This window comes from Maniola jurtina, chromosome 21 (assembly GCF_905333055.1).
Source record: "Maniola jurtina chromosome 21, ilManJurt1.1, whole genome shotgun sequence".
Classification (NCBI taxonomy): Eukaryota; Metazoa; Arthropoda; class Insecta; order Lepidoptera; family Nymphalidae; genus Maniola; species Maniola jurtina.
Genome location: NC_060049.1, coordinates 395,302 through 414,048, shown reverse-complemented (window position 1 = coordinate 414,048; position 18,747 = coordinate 395,302). Strand labels below are relative to the sequence as shown.

The following is an 18,747-nucleotide window of genomic DNA, read 5'->3' as shown; positions in this document are numbered from 1 at the left end:
ACTCAGATCGCGCCAACAGAAACCTACATTTTGTGATCTCAGGATTTTAATTTTATTATTATTAATAGTAGTGAAATAAAACATAACTTACTCATAATTAATGCTGTATTTCTTATACTTTACCACTTGTCTTTACAATTTGCCACTTTAACACTTTAACACTTGACAATATTCCACTTCACACTTTCTCGATTGGAGTACAAAAATACACTGACTGAGCGGGCTGGCCCGACTCTCGAAGAAAACTCCAACTACTTCCGGACAATAATAATTGCCTTTGTCAATATACGTCTTGTCATGAAACGTATATTGACAAAGGTATAATAACATATTTAATAAGGTGTATTGACGTGGCTACACTTGTTTCATTACACAAAAGTTATATAAAAATAGTAATTTGGTCAGTGTTGCTGATAATAAACAGTATTTTAGCCAGTGTTGCTAACATTATCATAATCAAAACGAATGTAAGAGATATAACCTACAAAACCCAAAAAGTATATTGAAATTGGTTTACCTACACATGACATGAAAAAGAAATGTATATCGAGAAAAAATAAACTTGAAATAGATGGATCGAGTTTGATATCAAATCATAGCAGTTACTATGAAAATTTCGAATACATGTATATAATGATTTATACATATTCAAATATAAATCAATCATCTGCGGTGAAGTCTTTAAAAGTAGTAGGTGGGTTTTTGTACTATTAGTTTTGAACTTTATCTTATTTTGTTTTTGTATCCCTAGCTTACTCGTGTAGCAATGCACTTATTTTTGATGAATAAATACCTACTCAAGTGTAACATCTGCATTTTTGTACCTGTTAATCCCTTTCATTGTACTGTCCATTGTCTTGCGCTTACGGTAAGCACGATTTAGTACTAAAAATAAAATTTGAAAAGATTGTAAAGGACCACAAATAAATAAAAAATGCTCAATGTCTTTATGAGTATTAGCATTGCATTATATATTTGATAATATTGCAAATTAAATATTTAAGACTGTTTAAATTTTAGACGGATTTCACATTTATTTTAGCCTTTATAAATATATGTGTGAAAATTATTATAGTAGGTGTAACTATTTATACTGTGCATGATAAGGGAACCATATTTTCGTAAATATGTATAAGGAAAGTTGAATTTTGTATAATTTCTTGACTCTCTTATACTTACACAAGTATATAAAAGATTAGTATTAAGTACTGACTACAATTATAAGTTTTATTCACTCGTACTTAATCTATAAAGATAATACACTGTTTTAAAAAACATCATTGTTTTGAAAAAAAACGACAAACTAACACCACATACTTAAAAATATTGAAAAAAATAATCTGTTTGAAAATCGTCTAGGATCAAAACGCTTTGTTATAAACTAAACTGTGCTGGGTACGTCCGTTCACGAAAACAAACAATGAACCTCGGGTAAATACCTAAACTTGTGTTCCAAGCTCATGCTTCAACGCTCTTAATTCAAATCTCTAACAGGTTTGGGAGGTATTACATCAGATCAACGAACTGGTATGCTTGACCTAGATATTGCGAATGACAAACAACTTGCAGATTTGTCCCACCAACTTTATTCGTGGCCATTTTTAGCAAAATAAAATTTGTGTGACCATGAAAGGTATCCTAAAAGTTATAATTTGTTGATTATATATCTACAAATTAACTTTAAAATTAGCTTTTATATATTTATGTCTTTTTTCTTTTATATATAAATAACTAGCCGATGCCCGCGATTTCGATCGCATGATGAGTTTTTAAAAATTCCGTGGGAACTCATTGATTTTCCGGGATAAAAAGTAATTATAGTAGTAGTAGTAAAAAGTAGTATGTGTTAATCCGGGATATACTCTATCTCCATTGCAAATTTCATCCAAATCCATCCGGTAGTTTTTGCGTGAAAGAGTAACAAACATACACACATACGCACAAACTTTCGCCTTTATAATATTAAGTGTTAGTGTGATAGGTACCTACTGGAAAAAAACATTGACAAAACTTTAGGTGATATGAAAATCTTGTTTTTTTTCTATCTACCTAGTGCACCTAGGTATTTCCGTAAAATCGATTCAAAGTCAGAATTCATTAATTCAATTAGGATCTTTAGCTCCATTTTGAAGGTAATTTTTTTATTGTTGTAACATCCTGTGAATAAAATATTATTTATTTATCACTAGAGTAGCTTATGCCCGCGACTTCGTCCGCGTGAAATACACAAATTTCCACCCCCTATTTTACCCCTTTAGGGGTTGAATTTTCAAAAATCCTTTCTTAGCTATCCACATGCAAACTTTCAGCCCGATCTGTCCATTAGTTTGAGCTGTTCTGTGTCTCACTAGATTCGTTTAGTGAAATTGTGTAATTGAGTTGTCGTTTTAACATCTCCCGGGGTTTCACCATATCCCTAAGGGATATTGACCAAATTCCGGTTTATATGCCACTTCGGAGTCTCTTTCTTTCGATCTCGATCGACAGACAGACACTGTCGCATTTTTAATGTATAGTTATTTTCATATAATTTTAAGGTATCAGGCTGCTAATTTTCACAGGATTCACGTATGTATTATTTCAAGACACGATAATAACATTGCACTAAAGCACTAGGTTTTTACTAATTAGCACAGTCTTCGTAAATAAAGTATTCTACCTTAATATTATAAAAATATACGTCCTGTCTGACCATTGAAACATGAATATAAGTGTGATAATTGACTGATCTATCAATCAATTATAGTTTACAATAAAATACCAAAAGTGATTTGAGAACTTACATCAAACCTATTTCAATGGAAGGTGCTTCTACACAATGTTATACATGAATTTTTGAATTTTAGAGAATAAATTAAAATATTGGTTTGTACTTTGTACTAATTTTGCATGCCTGATTATGTAAGGTGAAACATTTCTACTGGACAATATGTAATAACATCTCATTGTAAATAACATATTTTCAATTGAAAATTTTAAAAACCCCCCCACACAAAACCATAACTTTCAAACGGCTAAACAGATTTTATTGGATTATAGCTAAGAACACTCTCGATCAAGCCACCTTTCAACAAAAAAACTAAATTAAAATCGGTTCATTCGTTTAGGAGCCACAGACAGATACACAAACACACAAATACACAGATACACACGTCAAACTTATAACACCCCTCTTTTTGGGTCGGGGGTTAAAAATATTTCTGCCCTAACGACGCGACGATCCAAACATCATAATCGTTGATCGTTCCTCCCTGTGTTGGAAACTTTCAGCTCTTATAAAATAACGAAGGTCTGGCCCTCACAGGTGTATAAGAGTTGTCTGGGAAGTAAGCCGAGTGGTGTAATCGACTCACAATAATAAGATGGCGATTGTTTGTCGTTATTGCTTAACGTTTTGCATAATGGATGTATGATTGCCTATAAGATTCCATGATTATGAACTGGGACCTTCCAGCTTCCTTGGGTTTTTATAATGGTTTAGAAAACCCAAATAAGGTGGGTAAGTACTGTATCTACCTAGAACATGGTCTAATCCATATTTTCCAAGGTAACATTATTATAAATCCGCCAAATATTATTAGGTAGGTTAGGTAGGTATATTAACTCGATTTCTTGTCAGTCATTTTGTTTGTCTGTTCGATTTTGCAATCGATTTTAAACTAACTTCCCAAATCCCAATGCAAGGCTTGGAAAACATAGATTAGAACTGGATGACAATATATCTATGCTAGCTAAATTCGATATAATCACGGAATATAAGCACGAGCGAAGCGAGCTCTAAAATTGATCTTTGATGCTGCCTCCAATGGGCTTTTATCTTCTGAACTTAATCAGGTAGGTACCTACTCGTAGGTAGGTACTTAGGCATTCCAATTGCATAACTTATAATGTTTCACTCGTCATTTTTGCTCTATGTGCATTGAACTCTCTTGCCAAAAATACAGAAAAAGGATTAAAATCGTTCACATATGGCACTAAAATGACGAATGAGTTCTCATTTTGTACGGACTATGTATTTAGGATTTTAAAGATTCTTCTTAAGGACTTGTCAACATTGATAGAGAATGCGCGCCTAGGATACCCCTGTGATTTTTGCCTAGATTTTTATAGTTTAGCAATCAAGTTTTTGGCTGGCCTCTCTCTCTATTTTATATTCTTCATTTCTGAGGATCGTGGCCCCTTTTATCCTTTTATTTTTATTATTTATTTTATTCTTAGGATAGGTAATAACACAGAATAATTATAACAGTTCTGATAATAATGCGAATCCTTCCGCATACGTATACTTAGGTCGGTTTTACCTAGAGTTATTATTCTGTGTTGTGTATGATTAATAAATTGGTCTGCAAATTATGTAAATTAAATCATAATTCTACTCAATGCAACAGCAACATTATAACTAACTCTAACATGAATACCATCATAGGTAATAATTAATAGGTATCTGTGATAATAATACTTATCTATTATGGAGATTATATTTTTACCTCTACCAACCTTAGTCTATGTCTTTCCTTATACCTAAAGATATTCGTTGTTAGATACCTAGGTACCTACGATCTTTTAAAATCTTCTAATTTATAGAACGGAGCCCCAATAGGAGCTATGAAAATGAAGAGAAGATGCGTGTAGGTACTGCAGACCTACCATCCTATTAGGTACCTACCTAGGTGTAGGTACGTAGGTACATACTTATAATATAATTTATTAATCACCATAAAATACCTAAAATATATAAATAATTCCTCCATTCTTATGCTTTACTTATATGAAAATTAACCCGTAGGGAATTGAAACGTAAGACAGGAAGGCATTAATATGTATGTAAGTAAGACTTGATACTTAAATATCTAAAAAATCGGCCAAGTGCGAGTCGGACTCGCGCAAGATGGGTTACGAAGCTACCATGTAACAAGTTTAACTCTTTTTAATTTTCATGGTGGCATTTGTTGTTATATATCTCTACTCTACCTATTATGGTTCTCGAGATACAGCCCGCTGACACACAGACGGACGAACGGACAGCGGAGTCTGTGGTCTTAGCAATAGGGTCCCGTTGGCACCTTTCGCGTACGGATCGCTAAAAACCTGCTCTGAGGTGATGCGCATGATAACTACCTAATCAAAAAACTCGCAACAAAATCAGACCAGTTTTTGGGGAATATGGTAACAACAAACTTAGACAAACAAACAAAAAACACATATCTACCTAAATAAATAGGTACCTATCTACGCATCTTTTTTACAAACGCTTTAGAAACTGTCTTCGATAAGTCTTGAGCCTTGGCTTATAATAATTAAAATTTATTATTATTAGCTGAGGAAGCTATATCATTTTTTTAATCGTTTCCTTGATCACGAAACCACACTAAAATATTATCATAGACAGTATTTTATTTCAGCTAATAAAATAAATCTCTACTTACTTAATTATAACTTTATAAGTAAGTCATTACTTCACAAGTAATAGTAACGTCGTAAACCAAACTTAAGTAATAAAATATCATTTACTCACAACAACAATATCCCTTTGGAAAATCTTCTCTTGTTTACAACACTTCACTTCACTGAGTTAAATTATAAATAAAGTATAATAAATTCAATTAAAACAAAATTAGTTTAACTTATAATTAAAACACAAGTGTTTAACTCGCGAACTGTAGATATATTATTGTAGCAACTAGCACCACCTTTCGCCGCGAACGAGGGACCAACACTGACTGACTGACAAACACTGATGTCTGAATGGAATTAACAAAGGCTTCGAGGGGGCAATGCAACCATGCCATGACGTCATATCTTCACAACTTCGCAAGGCATAATTTATTATGGTGGGTTCATATCAGTGTTGCCAGTGGCAGATAGTCAATTGTAACACGAGACATCTCAAAATGTAACATTTTCACGAGAAAAGTAACATTTCCTTATTTTTCGTGGAAAATAAAAGTAATAAACAGGTTAATATGGCACTTTATTATACAAAAATTTAAACAGTTTTCTTGTCCCATTAGTTAAGCTTAAAAAGAATCGTAATAATAATTGTTGATTGAATAAATTGACTGCTGATCCTGAAAAAGAAAAACAAATCAATATGTAAAATAATAATATACCAATGGATTTAGAAATGTCTTTGAATAGCTATAACTTATTTTGTTAATCAATTTATAATACAAGTGTACTTAAATTAAAAATTTATATCACCCCAACAAGTGAAGGTTACATTAACTAGAAAAGAGCTGATAACTTTCAAACGGCTGAACCGATTTTCTTTGATTATAGCTAAGAACACTCTCCATCAAGCCACTAAATTACAACTAAATTAAAATCGGTTCATTAGTTTGAGAGCTACGATGCCATACACAGATACACACGTCAAACTTATAACACCCCTCTTTTTGGATCGGGGGTTAAAAAGATTAAAATCGTCTTATATCGGGCGATCTGGCAACACAGGACTGTTTGAGTTTGAGAGGCTACGCACTAGGTGGACTTTGTCTGTGTAGCGTTTGATGGCGCGCGTGTGGTGCCTTTTTGGAGCGTTTTTTTTTTTTTTTTGTTAAAAGTGGCTGGTTTTTGTGTTTCACTGGCGTTTTTGGTGCTAGAACCATGCTGGAACTAATTGGGAAGCGCTCTAAAGGGGTGCCGTGCGTATGTCGGCGAGCGCCGGCACAGACGATGTCCTTACTTATATAGTTTCCCTAACCTAAAAATATCTTCAAACTTGACATTGGTTAATCTTTGTAAAGCCAGACGAGAGAATAAAAAAAAACGCACTAGGTAGGTACGCAGTGAAGAAAATTACGCGGGAATTTCAAATTCGTTTTGTTAACTGAACAATACTAGGTAGGTACCTAACTACTTACCTTGGTCTCAGCAAAGAGATCGATAGATTCGATAGCAAAACTCAAATTTTAGGTTACGCCGGCCGGTATCTACTCAGCTCGCTCTCATGCCTGTAAAGAAAACCGAAGTTACCTACAACAATAACTAAGTAGTAAATAGCTAAATGAACTTCTGGAAACTAATGTGACTTAATAATAAGATGACAGTCAATACAAAAACGAACTGCTTTCAGTTGCAAATACTATAACTTTGTTTTTGCATTACTGATTCCCTAATTAGTTAACTACTTACTTATTTACTTAAAACTACATTGTATACAACATTTACTTACCAAGCAAGTAGTGTTAGCAACACATATACACAGTCGATAAGGATAACGAACAAACCAATCACTTTCGAATTTTGACGAAATAAAGATACAATTTTTTTTTGTACTTAGATACCTAACTACCTACAATATCACTACCCCGCAACGAATAACTTTTTTTTTTTTCTCTCGACTGGCTTTATACTGATTAGCCAATGTCAAGTTTGTAGTTATTTACAAGTTAGGAAAACTATATGTATAAGAATGGACTTCGTCTGTACCGGCGCCCGCCAACATACACGCGGCGCCCCTTTAGAGTGCTTCCCAGTCAGTTCCTTGGTCAGTTCCACCACCAATAAACACTAGCAGAACACAAAAACCGGCCACTTCTAACAAAAAAACACTCCAAAAAGTCACAACACGCGCGCCAGCAAACGCCACCACAGACGAAGTCCACGAATAACTTTATTAGCCAAAACTTGGCCAAAACAAAGTTGAGTCACAGAGAAAAACAAACAAAACACTTTTTTAATCACAGAGTAATTACAAAACAAAGTGAACTTAGACCAATAACTTAGAGAAAGTGAAATAAACTAACAAATGGGCCAATTACGACAAACGAAAACTGTTTTGGATGCGTTCCGTTTCACGATTATTTTTGGTTTGCTGGGAAAAATTTGAATATTTTTATGAAGTCCTAAAAGTAACGTAAAGTAACATTTTGAGTCGTGTAACATAGAGGAAACATGAGGGGGTCAAAAGTAACGTAAAATGTTACAAAAGTAACATTCTGGCAACGCTGGTTCATATAGCGCGCGGCGCGTTTATGTAGCCGTTAAGAGGGGTCTCTCCGTCACTCGCTTCATACAAACGTAGTTCCAATTTCATTTGAATATTAAGCAACCAAAGTCCATGAAATTTTGCAGACATATTCTAGAAACTAATATCTATGTCTGTGGTTTTCCAGATTTCTGTTAAAATATTCGGTTTCAAAGTTACGCGGTCTTAAAATTTACATACAAATCTTTGAGCCCCTGTAATTTTAAAACTATATATTTTTAGAAAAATCTAAAACACCACAGGCACAGATATTAGTTTCTAGAATATGTCTGCAAAATTTCAATGAAATTGAAACTACGATTGTATGAAGCGAATGACGGAAAGAGCCCTGTTAAGCCAAAATAAACATAGCTAATTTGTTCTAGTTTAGCGGATTATTAGCAAATTAAGTTTTTGGCTCCTTGTATATCATGGACTTCCGCAAAGTAACACCTGCTTCTATATATACACCATTTAAACAAAGCTAACTTTAAAGTGTTCTCATGAGAACGCTGCGCTTCAGCTCCTACTAGATACTTACTCTAGCGGTGTGCGTTGCGGTTTTGAGTTTGCTGATACCTTTCCTTTCATTAAAAAACCAGCCAAGTGCAAGTCAGACTCGCGCACCAAAAGTGTCGTATTCCGGTATTTTTTCGGAAATTATGAACATCATATTTTGGTTATATGAAATATTTCTTTTCCGAGCTAGAACATCGCAATAAACCGTGAAAGAAAACCCCATAAAATGTTCGTTTGTTTTGGTCACAGTATACACCAAATTTTTAAATTCGTTATTTTCTGTATTTGTCGTTTAAATACAGTATATTGTACATAATGTACTGAAATTTCATATTCCTAACTAGATTAGTTATTGAGATAGCCCCCAAAAATGGTCTAAAACTGAAAACTTTAAAGCTCCCCCCCATTTCCTTATTTTTAAAGTAAATAAATAAAAATGCATTTGTGCTCTACTCAATGAGCTCTAAACAGTTATACCCCACATACTAGGATAAGAAAAAAATTCTAGCTTCTTTTTCATGTGTGTGATCCCCCCTGAAAATTGAATTTCTAATCACACTAATATTATAAAGGCGAAAGTTTGTATGTGTGTGTGTGTGTGTGTGTATGTTTGTTACTCCTTCACGCAAAAACTACTGGACGGATTTGGCTGAAATTTGGAATGGAGATAGATAATATCCTGGATTAGCACATAGGCTACTTTTTATCCCGGAAAATCAAAGAGTTCCCACGGGATTTCAAAAACCTAAATCCACGCAGGTGAAGTCGCGGGCATCGGCTAGTTCGCTATAAAGCGCGCGTGAAAACACGCGTTGTGTGAAGCCACCATTACAAGCCGTCAGGGATGCGTTTGCGCAGATTCTTGTTTTAAATTGATACAATCAATTATTCTAAGTATACTTTATTTTTCCAAGTAGTCTTTCAACAAGGTTTATAGTGATTTGGGACAACACTCTGAAGGTTAATGGATCCAACATTTCTGACTGGTAGTTAGATGATATCTTAGATAATAATTAGGTTGCCGTACCTCACTAAAGGGCCGCGATAATCCAGTGGTCAAGAGGTCCGCCTCAGGTCGAGGGTTCGATCCCGGACACGCACATCTAACTTTCGGAGTGAGACATGTGCGTTTTAAGCAATGAAATACCTATCACTTGTATTAACGGTGAAGGAAAATAATATCGTGAGAAAATCTGCATGTCTGAGACAAAATTAACATGTTTAACAACTTTAGGAGAATCGCAGGTTTTTTTTGCGGTCGTTGCTTGAACATGGACCACTAACACAAAAGGTCAAAAACTTATAATTTCGATCTTACAAATTAATTGGTACGGGGACCTATAAGTAGCTACAGGTCGAGATGGCAATCGGGGTATGAGGCGGGGGGACGCCCCGCACACCCGCACCTCACCCGCGCAATCCCGCACCGGATTAGCGCGGGGGCTGTGCGGATGTGCGGGGCGTCCACACCCCGATAGCCATCTCGACCTGTCGGGTTCTATAGGTAAATAACATACACTGTACGTAAAAGCATAATTTTCAAATACTTAACTGCGTATCTATTGACTGACGTAGGATGATAGATTCATCATCGTCGGCTCACTACTGAGCACAGGTCTCCTCTCAGAATGAGAAGGGTTTGACCGTTCGTTTGATCATAGTCCACCATGCTGGCCCAGTGCGGATTGGCAGACTTTACACGCCTTCATGAGAACTCTCAGGCATGCAGGTTTCCTCACGATTTTCATGCCATGATTCTAGGTCATTAGGTTAGGACATTAGGTTTTGAGATTAAAAAAACCAGCCAAGTGCGAGTCAGACTCGCGCACCGAGGGTTCCATACTCGGGTATATTTTCCGACACTTTGCTCAATAAATCAAAAACTATTATGCATATATGGTCCCTTTCTGATTGGTATAGTTACTCCCACTTGGTATAGTTACTAGTCTCACTTTGAAAATTGAAACACATTTAATTTTTTTTAATCACACAATCACAAATTCACGGTTTTCAGATTTTTTTTTCTTTACTTGTGCTATAACACCAACCTGACTAGTACCTGCCACATGATTCTGGGACAACAGAAAGTACCCTATAGGTTTTCTTGACAAACACGACGCAAGAACGGACGTACGGACAAACAGACAGATCGACAGAGGGACAGACAGACAACAAAGTGATCCTGTAAGGGTTTCGTTTACCCTTTTGAGGTACGGAACCCTAAAAATCAACAAAATTATATCAGTTGTTTTTGAGAAATACCTAACAAACAAACCTTGAATGGGAGATATTGCATTCCGATTAGCATTTTTCATTGGAGTTACTCGTAATTGTTTTTGATAGATCTGCTGTTTAGATATATCTATTATTTACCTACTTATTGAACAAAACTATTTCAATTCACAAGGATTTCCCTAGTAGGCAACTTAAAACATTTTTTTTATATAAGAAGGTAGGTGCCTACCTACTTAGAATAAGTATGTAATACTTCACAACATAATATAAGTACCTAAGTGTTTAAGATAAGGCTAAGTGCGTTTTAAGTGATTTATAATTGGTAGCCGCTATAAAAGATTAAGAACGATCTTAATTGATTCAACAATCCAAACTTTGATCCTGAGTTTGTTGTGGGCTCTTCTCGGACTTGGGCGCGTTTGGAACCCTCGTAACTTTAGTTTTAAGTTCGTAATTAATTATCACCACTAGTTCGTACAAATATAACAATTCCGACCATCAAAAGGAGTACAATTATTAGTAACTACTTTGAAAAAATGATTTTGAGTTGATTTGATTTTGATCAAACGGCGGGGACAGACTGGATTTCAGACAAAAAAACTAAATTAAAATCGATTCATTCGTTTAGGAGCTACGATGCCACAGACAGATACACAGATACACAAGTCAAACTTATAATACCCCTCTTTTTGGGTCGGGGGTTAAAAATAGGAATATATCTCTATCATTTTTTGTCAAAATCAGCTACTCTTTCAGACAACTGAAACGCTAGTGAACTAAAATCATCTGCATGCCTATTTCAGGTCGAAAACCTTGTAAAAGCCTCAATTAGGAAGTCTTCAAAACAATGGAATGACGAATTTAATTAATTTGCAAATTATACTTTAATTGTTAATTATAACCAACTGGTTTAACTTTTTTGGTGTTTAAGATAAAATCTTATTTATTAGAATAGAGTCAGGTAGTCGGGCCGTTATAAGGTTATACCTACTTCCTTTGTTCATTCCGGGTTTCCTCATTATTTTGGAGTTAAGAAAATACATAGAGTCACTCATTGGGCGATGGAGAGAGCTATGCTTGGGGTTTCTCTACGTGATCAAATCAGAAATGAGAAGATCCGAAGGAGAAAAAGAGTAACCGACATAGTTCAACGGGTTGCGAAGCTGAAGTGGCAATGGGCAGGGCAGTGGGCACACAGTTCGAAAAAACCGTTAGACGTTGGAGACCCAAGGTACTAGAATGGGTCATGGTCCCTACAAGATACCAAGTCCAGCTGTGGACAACTTTCACACTTAATATTATAAAGGCGAAAGTTTGTGTGTATGTGTGTATGTTTGTTACTCAATCACGCAAAAACAGCTGAACGGATTTGGATGGGAATGGAGATAGTCATAGTCATAGTCATAGAGGAGATAGATTATAACCTGGATTAACACATAGGCTATTTTATATCCCGGAAAATCAATCTCTTCCCACGGGATTTAAAAAAACCTACATCCACGCGAACGAAGTCGCAGGCATCAGCTAGTAATATAAGTACATATTATAAATGTGAAAGTGTGGATGTTTGAATGTTTGTTACTCAATCACGCAAAAACGGCTGAACGGATTTGGATGAAAATTAGAATGGAGATAGATTATACTCTGGATTAACACATATGCTGCTTTTTAACACGGAAAACGGTCAGTGACTTCCCACGGGATTTTTAAAAACCTAAGTATATCCACGCGGACGAAGTCGCGGGCATCAGCTAGTAATTTTATAAATGTGAAAGTGTGGATGTTTGGATGTTTGTTACTCAATCACGCAAAAACGGTTAAGATGAAAATTGGAATGGAGATAGATTATACCCTGGATTAACATATAAGCTACTTTTTATCCCGGAAAACCAATGACTTCCCACGGGATTTAAAAAACCTAACACGAACAAAGTCGCGGGCATCAGCTAGTCGGTTAATAATAATAATAATTATAACAATAATGGTGGCTCAAATAGAGCTAACTTGGGTTCGATTCCAGATTTATTCGATCTCAGAAAGCTACAAAATCCCACCTTGACCCAATAAAAAAAAACAATAGAACAAACCAGCAGTATTGCATTGTTATCATCCTTATCATTGCTATCATATCAGGTGTCATGGCGGCTTGATAACTATACTGATTCATTAGCGGAACGCTATGGGCGTACCATACCACATTGCCTGTGAAATAGTGGACTAAACCCGTGTTTTTCACTTGAAATAATAAACAAAATAAAAGAGAACCTCTAGAACCTTTCAGAATAAGTTAATCGATAGAACATCTATGAGTTTTAGTAAATTAGTGATGTGTCGAAGTTATTAATATAGCAAATCGGTCATCACTACAATGCGTTATAATTTTAAAGGGCTTGTGTGTGATTAACAGTTTAATTCGCGGGTTAAAAGTGTTGCTTAGTACTTAGATTTAGTACCTAATACTTAAGGTATTTTTGACAACTTTTTGTGCCAATAGATTAGTATAGTATTTATTCAAGTAAAAGATTTTATATCTGTAGCAGAGTAGGTACCTACTAAGAAGAGATAAAAATCAATGAATCAGTTCCAATGTCGTTTTATAATGAAGTCATGTAGAATAATATTTATGTACATAGCTGAAATCTAACGAAGTAAAGTTATAGATATCAATGAGATGATATCAATAGATGCCTAATTAAAACGAAATCTAATTATTAACAATTGATAACGATTAATGATAACTATAAATAAATATAAAAGCTTGTGAAAAATAAATTCATGGTAACTAAACCAAATATTTGCTAGAAATAATTAAAAAATCTTAAAATAGTGTGAGAGGTATCAGTTTTCTAAATTGATCCAAATGCGTGGCGTTGCCTTTCGAAAATTGGCGCGACAATGAGCATAAAGCGAGTGGAAGCTGACACGGAGGGAGTGCGGGCCAAGGAGAGCCCTTGCTACTTCTGTAATGATGCCTTCGAGATGGGGAAACTACAGGTTAGTATTATAACTGTCTGTCTAGTGGGAGGCTTCGGCCGTGGCTAGTTACCATCCTACCGGCTAAGTCGTACCGCCATGCGATTTAGATTTCCGGTACGATGCCGTGTAAAAAACAAAGGTGTAATAAAAACTGCCATCTTTTTTTGCCCAATTCTTTCCTACTATCTAAGCTATATACTTTGCACCATCGCGATTTCGGTCTACCAACTTTATTCTTGCCTTTTAGACATGGCATAATTGTTTTTAGGGTTCCGTACCCCAAAAAGAAAAACGGAACCCTTATAGGATCACTTTGTTGTCTGTCTGTTTGTCTGTCTGTGTCTGTCTGTCCGTCGTGTCTGTCAAGAAACCTATAGGGTACTTCCAGTTGACCTAGAATCATGAAATTTGGCAGGTAGGTAGGTCTTATAGCACAAGTACAGGAATAAATCTGAAAACCGTGATTTGTGGTCACATCATTTAAAAAAAAAAATTAGAATATGTTTCAATTTTCAAAATAAGATAACTATACCAAGTGGGGTATCATATAAAAGGGCTTTACCTGTACATTCTAAAACAGATTTTTATTTATTTTTATGTGTTTTTGATCTATCGTGCAAAATGTTGGAAAAATACCCGAGTACGGAACCCTCAGTGCGCAAGTCTGACTCGCACTTGGCCGGTTTTTTTTTAATTTAAGATGGCTTTGAAACACCTATTACCTTGATAAAGTAGTTAACAGAAATGAAATGGGCAGAGAAGCCTTAAAATATGTATCAGTAGGTATTTAGCCTTAAAAATATAGGTAACCTTTAAATAATCTATACTAATAAATAAAATTGGAGTGTCTGTCTGTAATTTCGAAATAACTACCACATATTAAGGTCATATGGTTATTTGAACGATACCATAACTGAATCACACGTTTTTAAAATTTTTGTCTGTCTGTCTGTCTGTCTGTCTGTCTGTCTGTCTGTTTGAAAAGACTAATCTTCGGAACGGCTGAACCGATTTTAACGGGATTTTCACATACAAGTAGAGGATTGACCAGGGTGTAACATAGGCTACTTTTTAACCGACTTTTAAGAAGGGAGTTGTGTTTTTCTACCTATGTACACCGAAATCTCCGAGATTTCTGAACCGATTTGCGTCATTTCTTTTTTAATCGATAGAGGAACTTTGCGACATTGTTTCATAAAAAAATTGGATTCCAACTCCTCAATCCTGATGCTGCAGGGGATCTGACCAATCCACGAGGGCGAAGCTGCGGGCATCAGCTAGTTTTAAATGAATTAACGATTGTCGCAAATTTAAGAGCGATTGTGGCGGTCCGGTTTAAATTATAATGAAAATTGTTTTAAAGTCATTGAAATCATAAATTAATTTATAGGTAAGTAATTAAAATGGTGATAAACTTTGAAGGTTTCGGTATAAATCAGTAAGAGGCGATACAATTCAATTTTAAGTTATATAAAAATAAAGTTGAAAACTGAAACCCGACTACGATCGTCCGGCCAAAAGCTTAGTTTGCTATAATCCGCAAAAACCAAACAATACGATATCCACCGCCCGCCCTTCCACTGATAAACATGCAGGAAAAGCCAGCCAGTAAGTAGGGCTAACTTTGCAATTAGGCATTGTAAGGTCATCTCCTGAGGATGCTCCGGTGTCGGGGCGAAACGTGCGTCGAGTGGTTTTGGGATTTGTGTGGTGCTGCGTGGTGGTGGTGCGAGTGGCTTGCTTGGTGGCTTGCTATTCCTGCATGTTTATCAGTGGGAGTGCGGGCGGTGCATCTCGCATGCTGCATGTTGCACCATACAGATTGCTTTGGTTTGGCGGATTATAGTAAATTAAGCTTTCGGTTCCTTGTATATCATGGACTTCCACAAAATAACGCCTGCTTCTATACTAGAGTGAAAAATATTGTATTTCGCAGAATCACCTGAAGCAATGCGGCAGTATACTAGAGCAGTGTCCCCTGCGCTGCGGAGCCTGGATACAGAGGAAACACAGGGACACCCATGTGAAGGAGTGTCCGCAGATGGAAAAGGTACTTGCTTCTATTTATTACTAGATGATGCCTCTGAACTCTTTGATTTTCCGGGATGAATTTCCGGCATGCAAGCTACCTTTGTATCAAACATATAAATCGGATGGGCCTTTAAGAATCCCGTGGGAACTGTTTGTTTTTCCGGGATAGCCCATGTCCTTCCCCAGGATATAAGCTAACTCTGCACCTAAACTGTTGAGCCGTCAAAAGCTTGCAGACAGACAGACACACTTATAATAATAGTATGGATAATATTGTTTTGTCTTTCAGAGCAGAGACGTAGCGTCTCCAAGCCACGTGCGGTTGTCCGATCCGTCTCCACCCGCTGTCACGAACCACACGTGGAACCCCAAGTCCCTCCCTCTCGAGGAGTGCGTCAGCTACCTTGAAAAGGAAGTCACTTCCATCAAGTAAGTACAGTCAAAGGCAATAAGTCGTTTAGCACTTTAATGATCATATTCGCGTTGTACGGTTATGCACGTGGGTTAGGTTAGGTGTATGTGGCGTGTTTATACGTAAAGGTTTTTGATGCAATAGTTTCGTGGAGTTGCTACTCGAACTCTGAGGCCCACAGTATTTACGTACGGTATAAATGACGACCTCCCGAGCGCAGTAGTGATCGCTATGGTCTCATAAGTTGGAGGTCCTGGATTCGATTTCCGGCAGTGGCAGTTTTGGAATTTATAATATCTAAATTGTCTCTGGTCTGGTGGGAGGATGGGCGTGCTTAGTTACTACCATACCAGCAAAATTGAACCTGGAATTTCCCGAGTCTCTCCCGCATAGCACTCGCCACTACACTAGAATGACCCTCAAAAACCTGGTTTTATTTGGTCTATAGGCTTCTCCTGGCCGAAGAATCCAGCCACCGAGACCTCCAGTCCACAGAGCTGGAAAACCTCAGATCTAAGCTGGTACTAGTCGAGGAGCGAGCACAGCACTTCCTCTCGACCCTGGTGTCTTTGCGAGGTGCAGTAGACGATGAGGCTGAGCGTGCCGCCAACTGGGCAGCGCAGTTCAAACACGACCTGTCCAATGTACAGCTGGCTTTACAGGTAATGACAAGAAACTGCTTTGGCCCCTTCTGTCTAGTATTCCCTTGACTAGTCTATCTAGTATAACCAAGAATCACTAAGAGAAAACATTAAATAAGACAGGAAGAGAAAGAGTAAAAACAGGAAAAAAGTATTATGATAGGTTTCGAAGTCAACAGTTGGCAAGAGAGACGTTGTATGTCGTAGAATAATGGAATTCCTTGTTGGTGTGCCTCCTATTCCAGGAGTTGCAAAGCCAGCAGCTGACGACAGTGATGCGACTGGAGAGTGCTGTCAGCAGCTTGGTTCACGAGCAGCATGAGAGAGAGCTACTGGAGCAAGCGCTGACTCAGCATGATAACAGGATCCGAACCATCAAGAGCCTGGGTAAACAGATTTTACATTTCTAGTTTCTATAATGATAACAGACTTTTCAGGAGTGACTATCAGTATTCGAGTTTTTGTACTATTTTCCAGAGGAAGTAATAGAGTACATAAAGCAGACAGTAGAAGAGGAGAGAGAGCGGAACGCGGAGAGTCGCGCGATGCTGGAGAGTGAGCTGATGGAGTCGCGGCGCTCGTCGGAACAGCTGGCGCAGCTGTCGGTGCTGAGGATGCAGATCCAGAACACTACGGCTGAAAGACCTGTAAGTTTTATCGCTCCAGCAGTGCGCGGGGCTGCAATTGCTTGTATAGTATGACATATTATTGTAAATTGGACACTTGAAAAGAGCAACTGCCGTGTTTCTTGCTAGTAATTCTTCTCGATAGGAAAAGCATTCCGAACCAGTAATAATTTTGACGATTCAAAACCACTTGTAAAAGTTTACTTGAATAAAAATATATTTTATTCTATTCTTTTATTCCGGGTATCTTTCAAACAAGATTGAAGAGGCAAACCCATCCCATCTAAGATCGTATCGTCGCTTCTCATCAGTTGGATTGTGGTCAAGCGTGACCCTAGATACGTGGACCTCAAAAGCGCTAAATAATAATAATTATTAATTTAATTAAAACAGAACTGCCCACTTCCAAGCTAGCCCACTTCCATCTTAGATGGAAGTGGGCTAGCATCTCATCATCCATTTCCTAAGTAGCTGTGGAATAAAAAATCCTTAATTTATTTTCAACTAGAGGATGCCCGCAGCTTCGCCCGCTTGGATTTCGGGTTTTTTAAATCCCGTAGGAACTCTTTGATTTTCCGGGATAAAAAGTAGCATAATGTCCTTCCCCGGGATGTATCCCATTCCCAAGTCTGTACCAAATTTCATTAAAATCGGTTCAGCGGTTGGGCCGTGAAAACCTAGCACACACAGACAGACAGACACACTTTCGCATTTATAATATTAGTATGGATTCTGCAGGCAATAGATCGCTTAGCAGTCCTAGAGGTGGCCACGGCAGACGCGCGAGCGGAGACGGCGGAGCAGGCGAACAGGATGGACAAAGTGTCGCGAGACCTCAGGGCTCTCACCAAGTCCTACCACAAGATGCGCAGTGAGCTGGCTGACTTTCAAACTAGGGTTATTTTGGACAACCCTGAACTTGCTGGAGATAATGGTAAATACTACTAACTGATATTACCCGGCATGCGTTGCAATCCGACTTGCGCGCCACATAATATTCTCTAGGCAGTCCTAGAGGTAGCCACAGCAGACTCTAGAGTGGAGACGGGGGAGCAGAAAAAGTCGCGAGACCTAAGGGCTCTCACCACAAGATGCGCTGAAAGCTGGCAGACTTTCAAACTAGGGTTATTTTGGACAACCCTGAACTTGCTCGCGATGATGGTAAATAGTAACTATTAGCTGATAACAGGGAATACAGGGTGTAATCGGAAAGCTCGCAAAAATTGGCGATATTTTTATAGGTATTACACAAAACAATATATAACACAATCCAATAAATAACAAGGAACATTTATTTACCAATATTAGTGATTTAGTATTTTTTCAAACCCGTAATAT

General features: G+C 37.1%; 2 protein-coding genes across 5 annotated transcripts in view; one reads left to right on the top strand and one right to left on the bottom strand.

Annotated features, from left to right (window-relative positions):
• Positions 1–5,779, bottom strand: part of LOC123876519 (phospholipid-transporting ATPase ABCA1) — an 89,768-nt gene extending 83,989 nt beyond the window's left edge. Inside the window, exon 1 of the mRNA XM_045922827.1 lies at positions 5,516–5,779. The gene's annotated coding sequence lies outside the window, so the exon portion shown is untranslated. The remainder of the gene's footprint in view (positions 1–5,515) is intronic.
• Positions 5,780–12,877: 7,098 nt separating this feature from the next.
• Positions 12,878–18,747, top strand: part of LOC123876119 (TNF receptor-associated factor 3) — a 41,074-nt gene continuing 35,204 nt past the window's right edge. For 3 of the 4 annotated variants that reach the window (XM_045922263.1, XM_045922264.1, XM_045922262.1), the window contains exons 1-7: positions 12,878–13,717; positions 15,636–15,749; positions 16,020–16,159; positions 16,591–16,804; positions 17,029–17,170; positions 17,261–17,430; positions 18,148–18,343. In XM_045922263.1, the coding sequence (XP_045778219.1) occupies positions 13,619–13,717; positions 15,636–15,749; positions 16,020–16,159; positions 16,591–16,804; positions 17,029–17,170; positions 17,261–17,430; positions 18,148–18,343 (1,075 nt within the window). In that variant the 5' untranslated portion in view covers positions 12,878–13,618. The remainder of the gene's footprint in view (positions 13,718–15,635; positions 15,750–16,019; positions 16,160–16,590; positions 16,805–17,028; positions 17,171–17,260; positions 17,431–18,147; positions 18,344–18,747) is intronic. The other variant, XM_045922265.1, reaches the window with a different exon arrangement.